This window comes from Arachis stenosperma, chromosome 4, assembly GCF_014773155.1.
Source record: "Arachis stenosperma cultivar V10309 chromosome 4, arast.V10309.gnm1.PFL2, whole genome shotgun sequence".
NCBI lineage: Eukaryota > Viridiplantae > Streptophyta > Magnoliopsida > Fabales > Fabaceae > Arachis > Arachis stenosperma.
In genome coordinates this window covers 145,635,467-145,649,492 of record NC_080380.1, presented here as the reverse complement: position 1 = coordinate 145,649,492, position 14,026 = coordinate 145,635,467, and the positions used below count along the sequence as shown (strand labels likewise).

Below are 14,026 nucleotides of genomic sequence, written 5' to 3'. Positions count from 1 at the left end.
TCTACTAATTTAACCGGGGTTTACATACTACCCACCTAATAAAGAATTTTGCCCTCAAAATTCAAATCTAGTCACCTGAAAAGAGATGTGGATAAACCTTTCGCATATCTGATTCAAGTTTTCAGGTATGTTCCTTGATACCAGCTCGATTCCAAACTAATTTAACCAATGATACTTTCTTCCTGCATAATCGTTTAATACTAGTATCATCAATTCTCACCGGAACTACTGGAAGTGTTAAATCTTCTCTTACTTGGATTGGTTCTGGTTCTAGAACATGACTCGCATCAGAGGTATACTTTCGAAGCTGTGATACATGAAAAACGTCGTGCAAATTCGAAAGATATGGCGTTAAGTCAATTCTATAAGCCATTGGTCCAATTCTCTTCAGAATCTCAAACGGTCCAATATAATGGGGATTCAGTTTCTTGGTCATAATAGCTCTTTCCACTCCAGTGGTCGGTGTAACTTTCAGAAAGACATGTTCTCCTTCTTCGAATTCCAAAGGCTTTTGCCTCTGATCAGCATAACTCTTCTGGTGGCTTTGGGCTATAGGCATTTGACTATGAATCTTCTTTATCTGCTCAGTCGTTTCAGCTATCATTTTAGGCCCTAATAAACTTCTTTCTCCAGTTTCATACCAACATAGTAGATACTGACATTTCCTGCCATACAGAGCCTCATATGGAGCCATTCCAATGCTCACGTGATAGTTATTATTATAGGCAAACTCTACTAATGGCATATACCGATCCCAGCTTACCGGCTGGACCAAAACACAAGCCCTTAGCATATCCTCTAAGGTATGAATAGTTCTCTCTGACTGACCATCTGTCTGAGGGTGATACGCAGTACTCAAGCTTAACTGAGTCCCAAATGCACGCTGAAAAGCTCCCCAGAACCTTGATGTAAAACGAGGATCCCTGTCTGATATAATGGTAGAAGGCACGCCATGCAACCTAACAATCTCTTTGATATACATTCGAGTTAATTCTTCCATTGTGAAACTTATTTGGATAGGAAGAAAGTGAGTTTATTTTGTCAGTCGATCCACAACCACCCAAATAGTGTCACAACCAAACTGGGTTCTAGGCAAACCTATCACAAAATTCATTGCAATACTCTCCCATTTCCATTGTGGAATCTCCAAAGGCTGAAGGGTCCCTGATGGTCTCTGATGCTCAATCTTAACCTTCTGACACGTTAAACATTTAGATACATGCAATGCCACATCATTCTTCATACCTGGCCACCAGAACATCGCTTTCAGATCCAGATACATTTTAGTACTCCTTGGATGAATTGAAAACCCGCTCTTGAGCTTCCTTTAAGATACTCTGTTGCAGGTCTCCAATATCTAACACAATAATCTGGTTCTTGAACCACCACAAACCATCCTGTCCTTCTAACACTCTCCACTATTTTTCTTGTTCAACTGCTGGTAATACCTTACGTAACGCTTCACTGTCTCGATGAGCCTTCAGAAATTCTGATTTAAAATTACTTGAGATCTGAAATTGACTCAAACATAGAATTCCAGATTCTTCTCTAACTCCCAAGTTCAAACCTTGAAATGTCTTTAGTAACTCTTCTTCTCGTAGCATCATCCAAGCTGCATATAAAGATTTCCGACTTAAGGTGTCCGCCACAACATTTGCTTTTCCTGGATGATAATTCAATTCAAAATCATAATCTTTCAGAAGCTCCATTTATCTCCTTTGACGCATATGCAACTCTTTCTGCTTAAAGAGATATTTCGAACTCTTATGGTCTAAGAAAACATGAAACTTAACGCTATAAAGATAGTACCTCCAGATCTTTAAAGCAAACACAATAGCAGCAAGTTCCAAATCATGTATCGGGTAGTTCATCTCATGCGGCCTTAACTGCCGTGAGGCGTATGCTACAACATTCTGGTGCTGCATTAGAACGCACCCGAAACCTTTCAGAGATGCATCACAGTACACTTCAAACGGTTCACTTGGTTCAGGTAATACCAATGCAGGTGTAGGTGCAGTAGTCAACCTGTGCTTCAATGCTTGGAAGCTCTCTTCACATTATGGAGACCAAACAAAAGGCGTATCCTTCCTAGTCAACTTAGTTAAAGGTAAGGCGAGCTGTGAAAATCCCTTAATGAATCTCTGATAATACCCTGCCAAACCTACGAAACTCCTGATCTCTGTCACAGAAGTTGGCCGCTCCCAATTCATCACTGCTTCCACCTTAGCAGGATCCACAACTATCCCTTGCTTACTCACCACGTGGCCGAGAAACTTTACTTCACTCTTCCAAAACTCATATTCAGATAACTTAGCATATAACTTCCTGTCTCTCAGAATTTGCAGCACAGTTCGCAAGTGATCAGCATGCTCCTCTTCAGTCTTAGAATAAACAAGAATGTCAGCAATGAAGATAATAACAAACTTGTCCAGATACAGTAGGAAAATCCTGTTCATATAATCCATAAATACTGCCGGGGCATTAGTTAACCCGAAAAATATCACTGTATACTCATGATGACTATAACGCGTTCTGAAAGCAATTTTTAGAATATCCTCGTCTCTAACCCTTATCTGATGATAACCGGATCGCAGATCAATCTTAGAGAACACACCGGCACCCTGTAATTGATCCATTAGATCGTCGATTCTAGGCAATGGATATTAGTTCTTCACAGTAATCTTATTCAACTGCCGATAGTCGACACACAACTGCATACTCCCATCCTTCTTCTTTACCAGTAACACTGGCGCTCCCCACGGAAAAACACTTAGTCGAATAAAATGCTTACCCAATAGATCTTCCAGCTGAGCTTTCAGTTAAGCAATTTCTAAAGGTGACATCCTGTAAGGAGTAATTGAAATCGGACCGGCTCCAGGCACCAACTCAATTGCGAATCCAACTTCCTGGTTAGGAGGAAATTCATTAATATCATCCAAAAATACATCTGGAAATTCACATACAACCGGAATCTACTCTAAACTCTGATCATCACCTGATACTCCCGCAGTTAATAACATAATACCCTGACATTCAGTTCCAGAACAGTTTACTATCATAGAATTCAAATAGTAATGGTTCACTACAGCCGGTGCTTCTGACCCTTTTGGCATAAACTGTACTGGCTTCATAGAGCAATCAGGCAAAACATGATTCTTATATAACCAACCTCCCGGTTATCCCAGCATCATCTGCCTGCAGGATACGTCGTATTCCCTAACACCAATGCTGAGCCTCGCCTTGCAGCTGATAAGTTCCAAACTCATTCCATTGCTCCTCAGGAACCTGCTGAGCCTGCAACACCCTTTCCATAGCCTGAACTCAATTATCTGCATCAGTGGAATTTGAGGTTCCCCTAAAAGTTAGAGGGTGAACTTTCAAAAATGTAGCAAGTGTCATAGGGCCGTCTTCCTCGTTATTGTTCCCATCATTACCCTGGTTTATTTGATTACTCAGTGCTTTGGCTGTTGACTGTATAGTTGCAGCCATAAAGTCTACTAGATCAGTCCCTGCCAGGCCAGTAGTAACGATGCCTATCCTATCTCTACCTCGCCCGCGACTGTGTCCGCGAGTCGACATATGGTCCTTGTACACACCAAACAAGTTATATTAAGTTGATCAGTCTTAATATCACAGGTCTAATGCTTTAAGTTCCAAATGCATGCTCACAAATGTTTATGCTATATATATCAGTCAGATATCCTAATAGCACATAAACACATATACAGAGAATGCACAGAAGCACAATCAGTCCGTCTTTCAGGCTCTATAGGAATGAACTGCTCTGATACCATAATGTAACACCCTACCACACAGAGCTTTACGCTTTATTCATAAAACAGAGGTGGTGTGATATTACGACCACTAAAATAAAATGTATATTTATAATAGCAGAAGAATTATTATAATATGCTAGGAGCCTTGAAGAATAGAGGAAATAAAAATCGCGAAATAAAAGCGCAACGCTCGAGAAATAAGTTAACTTGCATGCTAAGAAAGCTATAGCTGTCAAGTGTAAAGTAACCCAAAACAGGAACAGAGAGTCAAAGATACAAAATAACGAGCTCCTGACTCAGCCTACGAAGTCAAGACTGGCCAGAGAATATACACACATATATACATATATATACATATCCAAAACCCAAATGTACATAAACAAAATCCTGCCTCCCTATACACCTCTAGGAGGATCAAAAAGAATAAGTTATGTAGAGAGAAAGTTATAACAAAATAACCCATAACAAAATAACTAGTAACCACTCCTCTTCAAGAGTCCAGACGCCTAACGAGATGTCTCTCGACCTGCATCTGGAAAAAAAAAATAACAACATAGTATGGAATGAGAACCGGAGGTTTTCAATATGATAAAGGTGCCACACACATAAGATATAACGTCTTGGGAATGCTAGAGGCAATCCTAGAACGGCGACACTCAGATTATAGAGTTTAGAGTATTAAACAGAAGCCATAAAAGGTGATTTTCTATGAGTACCCAAACTTGACTTAACTTAACCTTAAATCTAAGCCTCATATTGCCATTCCCCCATACCTCCATTTTCATCAGTATTTCACAGACAGTTAAACAGATATAAGCAAGCACAAGAAGGTTACAAGTACAGCAGGTAACAATTACACATTTAACATGGCAAATACAGTTAGGCACACCCAACTAATGCACAAGCAAGTAATTCAAGTAATATGCAGATGATGCATGCCTGTCCTATGGCCGATGAGGCTCATCTGTCGGTTATCCAGCCAACCCGACAAGTCTGAATTGTACTTAGACTGTCTCCCGACGTGCATCTCCAAGAGTCTATGCATAGCTTTATCTCAAATAATTAATATTGCTCAATGGAGGTAACATTCCCGGGAATTTATATAGTGCCCGGTCACACTTACGTCGTAGGGTCAACAGAGTATCGAGTTTTATACCTGGTACACGTGGTGGCAAGCCACGACACTTTATCCAGGGAATCTCGTATCTCAGATTATTCAAATTCATAAGCCATATAAATAATTCAATTATAATTCATTAACATCCACATCATTCTCAATTGCATCTCATTCATCATCATACATCAAACATATTCAATCCTTATCCTTCATTATCACACCTCCCATTCCGTCCATCAATAGTTCCAATTCAAAACATAATTTATTCTTTTCTAAATGAATCAAACTTAAAATATGCTCATTTTCTTAATAACTCAAAATCAGACCATATAACCTTTGAATCTAAACCTTTTTAAATAATTATATAAACAAAATCTCTAATTTTTATAAAATTTTGGCAGCATCTCCTCTAAAACTCAGACTTTGTCACTCTTTTCGGGTCCAAATCTGCATTCTTCTCAATTCAACATACACTTCCTCATCATCATAACAATCACCACAATAAATCTACCTCAGATCAACAATTATACTCATACAATATTCAAATCCAACAACTAAAATTCAACTAAGAATCATAGTTCACAAATCCTAGGCTTTTAACAAAAAATACCTCATTTTTCATTCAAAATTTTCATTCCAATTATTTTTCAAACCTATTACCACCAATCCAAATTGCCAACAATAATCCTCAACACGCTCCATATCTTTTCATCAATCATCATTCAATCAAACCAAATATAGCCATATAATCAATAATTCAATCACATATCCTTTCAAAGATCCAACTAGCAACCAATATCATCTTACAAACAAATCACCAAACCAAACCAAGCATATTCATCAACCTATTACTAAACATTAAATATACATTTGTATTCCAACTTATCCTATGGTCATCTAGCCTAAGTTTTCATAGCACATTATATATTAAATGCAAGAAACCTAAACCATACCTTGGCCGATTTTCACGTAACGACCAAAGCAAATTATTTAAAACCAAGGCAACCCCTTCAAAATTCAACTAATCAGCTTCCTCCAAGTTCTAATATTCACAATTTCAAGCTCCAATTATTTATTCACAACTTAATACATATTTATAACACATATATATCAAATTTAATACTCAAAGCTCAAATTTAATGAAATTAAAATAGAATTATCATATCCTCACCTTACCCAAGTTTCACATAAGCAAAAGCAGGGGTGGGCAAAAAAAAATCCAAAATTTGGATTTTAAACCAAATCCAAACCAAACCATTAAAAAAACCAATTTTAAACAAAAAATCCAAACCAAACCAAATTTATTTTATAATTTGGTTTTAAGTCCAATCCATTTAAACAGTTTTAATCCGGATCCAGATCCAGATCCAGATTAAAATCCAAATCTCACAAAACCCTAATTTTTAACTTTTGATTCTCAAAAAATCCAAATTCAGAGCACCGTCATGAATCTTTTTCTCCTTCGCCTGCAGCTGGCACAGCCGCACCGGAGCAGGCAACTGGCACTGCAGTTTCGTAGCTGCCACCACCACCACAAGCGCGTCGCGCCACTGCTCTGTTCCGCCATCCGCGGTTCCGCCGTCCGCCTTTTCTCGCCGTGACCCAGCTCTGTTCTTCTCCGTTCTCTGGGTACCCTCAAGGCGCCGTCCGCCTTTTCTCGCCGTGACCCAGCTCTGTTCTTCTCTGTTCTCTGGGTACCCTCAAGGTTAGATAGGTTTACCATTAAGTAATTAATTTGGTAGATTGAAATGTTGTGAAGCAACAGAGAAGAACCACAGAGTGAATCTATCATCTGAGAAAAGGAATTATGTGGTAGATAGGGATTTACTACATTTGTGATTATATAGTTGAAATTGCCAAAGGTGCTTCCATGTTCTTTTCTGTTCTGTTCCATTCCATCAATTTGAAAAACTGATCAAGGTTTGATTGCTTATGCTGTTATGTACATCAAGTGTTTGTGTTAATGCCATTTTTATTTTGGGTTTTTTTTTTTTTTTTGCAGCAAGGTTGTGTGGTTGTCCTTTGGTCAAGTGTTGACAGTGATTTCTCAGAAGTAAAAGGCTATCTTGAGGGAAGTTTATAAGAAGAAGAAGTACACGTCAAGCTCTTGATCTCCACCCTAAGAAGTAAGAAGACCAGAGCCATTCGCAGAGGCTCACCAAGCACCAGGTATTTGCCTTGCCTTGTGTTTAAATTTTTTAATTAGCTTTGAATTTTGTTCCTGTTCATTCATCATGCTACTCTATTGTTGAGACATTGCACCAGGTTTCTAGTTCTAGCATACTGTTAAAGCATAGGATATTTCACTTTGCTAATGGTTTATTGCTGAGGATACAACACATCAAAGTTCATTGTTTGTTTACTGGGGAATGGATGCAAGTATGATTTTATGAAGCTGTATTGGTTGAGTTTGTGTTGCTGAATTCGTCCTTGATTATGTTATGGCGAATATTTAATTGATCTTCTGAATATGTGATTTTATATTGTGATGATTGAATGCTAATCAAACACTTGGGGCTGAGATTAAGCTTAAGGATAGTTGAGAATCAATAAAATACACCAAAGCTTTTTCTGCAGAATTAGGCAGTAAAAACTGAAAATTGTTAGATTTACTACTGCTAATTTGGGCCTCTGAATGAATCTTAGTTTTATTTCATGTTATTGTTGTTTAGGGAAGTTCTGAACCTATGTTTAATTGCATGATTAGATTAGATATACTAGGCTGCATATCCCTAAAGAAATTTATGAGTTATAAAAACGCTTCCCCTTTTGAAAAATGGTGCCTTGTGCAGAAAGAAACTGAATTCTGATTCTGCAGCAGTAGATTCTTGAGTACATAACTCTCAATTTATATTAATTTTTTATTTAAACACTGCTGCTGTCTTGCGAGATATATGAACATGCATTAGTTTATGAATCATGCTGAAGTTTTATTGGCTGCTGTTTCTTTGGATTAAATGTCTGTAGGTACTTATATCAGGGAAGGAAGATCCAGAGACAGCATTCTCTCCTGTAATTTTACATAATGAACCTATGATTTTTCCTGTATTTTAACAGCAACTAGTGATTTTGGATTATTAAGGTGTGTTGAATTCTATGTTCAATCAGATTTGTGTTGGTCGATGCTCTTTTCTTGAGCCTAATTTTTGTGCAGAGTCCAATTTGACTTAAGTTTAGATTCCTGTTCTCATTTTATGTACCTAACGAAATGAGCATTCTTTTTTAAATACATTTTTGGTTAAAATATTGGAATGTTTCTGATGCCAAATCATTTTCATGATAGATGAGGTGCCATTTTATGCTGCGGCCGATGAAAGGATTGTAGAGCTGCAGGGAGAAGTCTTGAAGGTGCTTAAGGCACTGGAAGCAGTAGTTGGGCACTTGAGGATGATTTAGAGAGATTTTAGAGATATTTTTTAGTGGTATTCTTTTGATGTTTTGAGAATGATTAAACGTTATATAGATTAGCTATTGTCATTAGATTTATAAAGAACCAAATTCTAGTTGTAATGAACCTATACACTTTAAAATGACTTTAGTATTAATTTTACTTTTAAAAAAATTATGGTTTGAAAATTGAATTTCTAAAAACGGGTTTTAAAAGTGGATTTTTTGTTAACATATCTGGTTTAAAAATTGAATTTTTAAAAACTAGTTTTAAAATTGGATTTTTGTTTAAAGAAACTGATTTTAAAACTGGATTTTCAAAAATTGGTTTTAAAACTGAATTTTTGGTTAAAAAATCTGGTTTTAAAACTGGATTTTATAAAAAAAAACGGATTTTAGATTTGGATTTTTTTTAAAAAATCGGATTTTAGATTTGGATTTAAAAAAAATGGATTTAAAACAGGTTTTATATGTAAAACTGAATTAAAAACCGATTTTATATGTAAAATTGGATTTAAAACCGGTTTTATATGTAAAACCGAATTTAAATTCTAAAACCGGTTTAAAATCGGTTTTTGTTTTTCCAAACTGATTTAGAACCGGTTTCTCTCTTCAATCCAGTCCTGGTTTGGTTTCATGAACCAAAAAACTAGTTCTAAAATGGATCCAATTTGGATTTATAAAAATCCAAACCATGCCCAGCCCTAAGCAAGAGTGAACGTTTTTCTCAAGCTAATTGGATCCTAAAACATGAGAAATCAAAGAAATTCAATCTCCCACTCAAAATTTGAAAATTGGGGAAAAGAGGAGACTGAGGTGAAATAATAAGTTACCTATAAAATTGTTCCGATAGAAATATAGAGCTCGACGCAGTGAACGCGTGGCCGCAAACGATGCGGCGATTGGAGCTCAGACGGAGAAGTTATGGGAGTTGGAAATTAACGTAAGGGTTACGGGATATTTCTCGTTTCTCTTCTCCCTGGAAGCTGAAGGCTTCGTTGCTGCTGTAATGAGGGAGAAGACAAAGCTGGGTTCATTTAATAGGTTGGTCCGGTTGGACCAACAATCCGGTTTGAGTCTGGTTCAACCGGTTCAGTCCGTTCGGTTCAATCTTGAACCGATTTCTTCGAAATTTGTGTTAAAATTCTCGTTTCAATGAGCTCTATCCTAATTTGATATAATATTCACATTTCTAATCTTTCTTATTAAAAACTAATTTATTGACTAATTATCTACTAATTTAACCGGGGTTTACATCATACATATAGCATTCATAATTATATATTTATTACATCTAAAAGTACATAATTATTCTAACAATAATTAATAAATATTAAATAAAAAATTACATTTTTAAATTCTATATTCAAAGTAGACATTTTCTTTCTTAGTTGTTTGCATAATATTTATTTTATGGATCCTGCTAGGGAGACAATGGACTATTTGTACAATGTGTACAATGGGCTATTGAGTTACAAAATGAACATCCTCTATATTATCTAGAATAACCATCCGAGTACTAGGATAATAAACATCTTCCGAAAAATTTAAACTGATTTTGGGGTCACCAAAAATCGAACTCTTGACCTTTCGGATCTAACGCTCTAATACCATGGTATGATACATCCCAAAAGCTTCGGCTGATGGAAAAAGGTAACACTAATGATTATATCTCTAATACTCCATAAACTTCCATTGTACATATTGTACAAATATTCCATTGGCTCCTCATACTTTCTCTTATTTTATTCATAGAGTTGTAAAAACTATTATGAGATCATCTTTAAGGACAGATCTCTATAAGTGATAAATGTCCTGTAAATGGAGATATTTTGTAATTATAGAGGCCAGCTTCATGAAGGATACTTTCCCATTCTTTTTTGGTTCTCTCTTTTCCATGATGATGAATAATATGCATGCTTATATTCATGAGAAATTTGAGTCGAGTAATTTCAGGCTCATCTTGTTCTTCATTTATCACAGCCTCTAAAATGATTATTTTACCTTTATTTTTATTCTTACTTAAAACATTAACAGCATCTTTGCAGTTTTTCAATATTTTTACGCAATTGTCGTCACTCCAACAATGTAAGACTAGCTGCAAAAGAAGAAAAGAAATGTAATATTATATATACTAATATTATTTCATTCTTTATTTATTAAATGTATACAAAAATAATAAAATTAAAATTAGTTAATATGATAAGTGACTTATAATCAAAGTTGTAAAAATCAAATATGTCATAAACTAATAAAATTAAAAATTTAAAGATTTAAAGGTTAATCGAGATTGAACTAGAATTGAGTCAAATATAATAGTAATTTATTTATGTATAAAATATATTATTTAAAAAAATTATATTTTATTATTTAAATCGATTAATCATTAAAAAATTATAATGGTTAGATCAATTAACCAAAATTTTTTATTCTTTAACCAATTTATTGACAACCGATTTTTTATCATTCTCAATAAATTTAATTAAACCGACTAATTCAATCTAATTCTCAAATGCATGCTTATAACTTAACTAGAGATCTTAATTTTAAGACTTAAAAATAGTTAAAAAAAATATTTAAATTAATTAGGACAAACACGCTACTAATCCACTACTAATTAAATGCTTACCTTAAGTAGAATTGCATCAGCCTTAGGAATGGATTCAAACATGTCTCCAGCAACAAAGCTCAAATTGTTGCATCCCTTCAAACTTTCCACAACCATTGGAAGATCAAATACTATACATTTGAGTGCTGGAAATTTCTCACTGATAATTTGAGCTGTGGTTCCATTTCCACCACCAACATCTACAATTGTTTCCAATCCCTCAAAGATCATGTTGTGATCCTTTAGTGCCAACTTTATCATCTGAGAATCACTGGCCATAGCATCATTGAACAAGCTCAAGTTTGCAGGGTTCTTATCAAGAAACTCCCACAAAGGTTTTCCCAAGGTGATTTCATATAGAGGGCGATTTTCGTCATAAAACCACTTGTTTAAATGATGCATGGAACTTGAAAGAGTTGGATCGTCGAGAAACATCTCTACCACCGGAGATATAGAAGGGTTTTCAGTGCCTTTGATCAACAGCTCTGATGCTGCTGTGAGAGCAAATGCTTCATTTTCTTCTTCTTGGTTGCTATCATCGTCACCATGAATTGTCACCTTCGTTATACAGATGTAAATACAATATTAATTCTATATGCATGGTATATGATATAGTTTCAATTATAACATTTTGTTAAGAAAACTAACATAGATAGTACCTTATATATTAAAGAGAAAATCAACAAAAATATTCTCAAATGATCAAATTGCTGATAGAAGTGCCTTTCAAATTTTCTAACCATGAAAATATCTTTGAAATATTGTAAAATAAAATAAAAATAATTAAAGTACAATTTTTTGATAAACAGAAAATGACTTTTATATTTGGTAAATTGTCTGTGTATTTAATATGAAATTTTGTAAAAAAAATTTGAATAACTATTTAAAAAGGTATTAAAATTTGAAACTAAAATTCGATTTATAGATTTTCTTTTTACTTTTTAAAAATACGTTTTTTTTTAATTAAAAAAATCTACTTAATGTAAAATAATGAAAATTTTAAAATAAAATTTTTTATCTTTCTGTTAATACTTACAAAAAATTACTACAAAACTTGATCTCTAAAATCTTTTAAGAATATATATCTAAAAGTTGAGTTTTTTTTTTTATATTTTGGAAATATTTTTATTTTTATCAAATTTGAAGAATACTTTTTTTTATCAACAATTTAATAGCTTAGCTTTGAGAGCATATTTGGTGGTTTATTCTGTATTAAACAAAAAAAAATGACTTAATTAAGACAATAGGATTTTTTTCCAAAGAAATTATATAGTGAAATATAAATATTTATAAAAGGACAAATTCGGCAACGAATATGTGAGAATTATATGTGAAGTATATGTGAGAATTGTATATTCTTACTATATCAAAGAATCCATTACGTGCCATGTAGTGCATGAAAAGATCCGTGCTATCAACTTTAGCCGATGGAATTTTGAGAATTGAAACCAATTCTGAAAGAGTAATGGGTTTGCCATGGTTGTGGATTATGTTTGGTATGCGAAATTCAACGATCCACTTGAGACACATGGAGTCTAGGATGCCATACATGTGCCTGTAAACAAGAGCTTGAGCTTTGAAGCTCTCACTTGCCGTGCGGCCATTGTTGTTTGAAGCCATACCTCTTGTTATGAACAGTTTTTGTATGTTAAAAACTTAAAATTTAATAAAACAGAGAGAGCTAAGCCTAAGAGAGCTTTTCCTTTCTTTCTCTTTTCAGAATACTAAAACAACACACCTAGCACTCTTTATATAGGCATGGATTGCTAATATAAAAAGAGGAAGTATAGGACTCCGTGATCAATTCAGTCACGTTTTTATGTTCTAATTGATTCTTTTTTTTATTATTCTCAAAGAAAAATATTTTTTTTTTTACCAAACATGTGGATTCAATCACGATCTTTTATTGGTTGTATTTGCTTCTTCTGATGGTTGGTCAAGTAATAAAAATGTTGTATTTTTCGGTATCCCATTATAGATTGTATTAATTTTTTTAGTGGGTATTCTTAATTCTATTATTTCTTAAAACTATTTGTTATAGATAGAAAAATGAACTGAAATGACCCCTCCCCATAAATTCTTTCGAATTGTGAGGCACATTAAAAAAATAGAATATATAAGCTCCAAATAAAAATAAAGAAAACTAAGACATTATAAAAAAAAAGCCAATAAAATATTTGTACAATATATTATTTATCTTTTAAAAAAAATAAATATTTTAAAATATTTATTTATTATTTTTTAAATAAAGTATTATTAATTTTTAAAAAATAAATAATTTACTTTTTAATAATTTTTTTAAAAATATATCTAAATATATTTAAAATTTAATAAATATATTTTTATTTAAATAAGTTAATCCAACCCACGCCTAGTTTGGTTTGTTTCTTTTTCTTATAGCTTGATGCTGATGTTTACTGCAAACGTAAAGACATACGTTCTTCACAGAACATAAGATGATTAATATTAGGGATAATTTACTATACAAATTAAAATTATATAAAAAATATAAATTTTTTTATAATTATTTTTAATTATTTTATTGTTGTTCAAAATATGAGTCTCAATTTTTTTAATTTCTTTTTTATTCCATACAAAAAAATCTGTAAACTTATATATCTTTATCGTATAATTCACTTTAATATTATAATACAGTCTCCTACGACTAGTTCTATTGACTTATGATCTATGTGAGGTGTAATATGTCACCATCATATCAATAAACAGTTACATCCATCTAGTATTCAACGGAATTATTGAAGCTTCGTGTTTGGACTTTGGACTACTATTCTTGTGTTTCAAGTTCAAACAATGACATATACACAAGATCCGTGCGTTGTGTTTGGACTTTGGACTACTATTCTTGTGTTTCAAGTTCAAACAATGACATATACACAAGATCCGTGTAACGCACGGATCAAAAATTTCTATTCACCACATAAAACCATAATAGTGAAACTGCCATTCAAATTAACAATGCAAAAAAGTTAATTCCTCAAAATAACATTATTTAAATACCTATCTTTATAATTAATTCTTATATTGTAATAAAACATTCAGCACATGACATGTAAATTCTCAACAATTATCATTTGCAATTAAATTCTTAACTTTTTCTTAAATAAAATTCACAACACA

General features: G+C 33.6%; 1 protein-coding gene across 1 annotated transcript; it reads right to left on the bottom strand.

The window, feature by feature from the left end:
• Positions 1 to 9,572: 9,572 nt before the first annotated feature.
• Positions 9,573 to 12,616, bottom strand: LOC130973569 (isoflavone 7-O-methyltransferase-like). Its single transcript, XM_057898163.1, has 3 exons — positions 12,251 to 12,616; positions 10,910 to 11,446; positions 9,573 to 10,378 (listed from the first exon to the last, which is right to left on the bottom strand). The coding sequence occupies exons 1-3, from the start codon at positions 12,506 to 12,508 to the stop codon at positions 10,064 to 10,066; spliced, it is 1,110 nt and encodes a 369-aa protein (XP_057754146.1). The 5' UTR covers positions 12,509 to 12,616; the 3' UTR covers positions 9,573 to 10,063.
• Between the last annotated feature and the right edge of the window lie 1,410 nt (positions 12,617 to 14,026).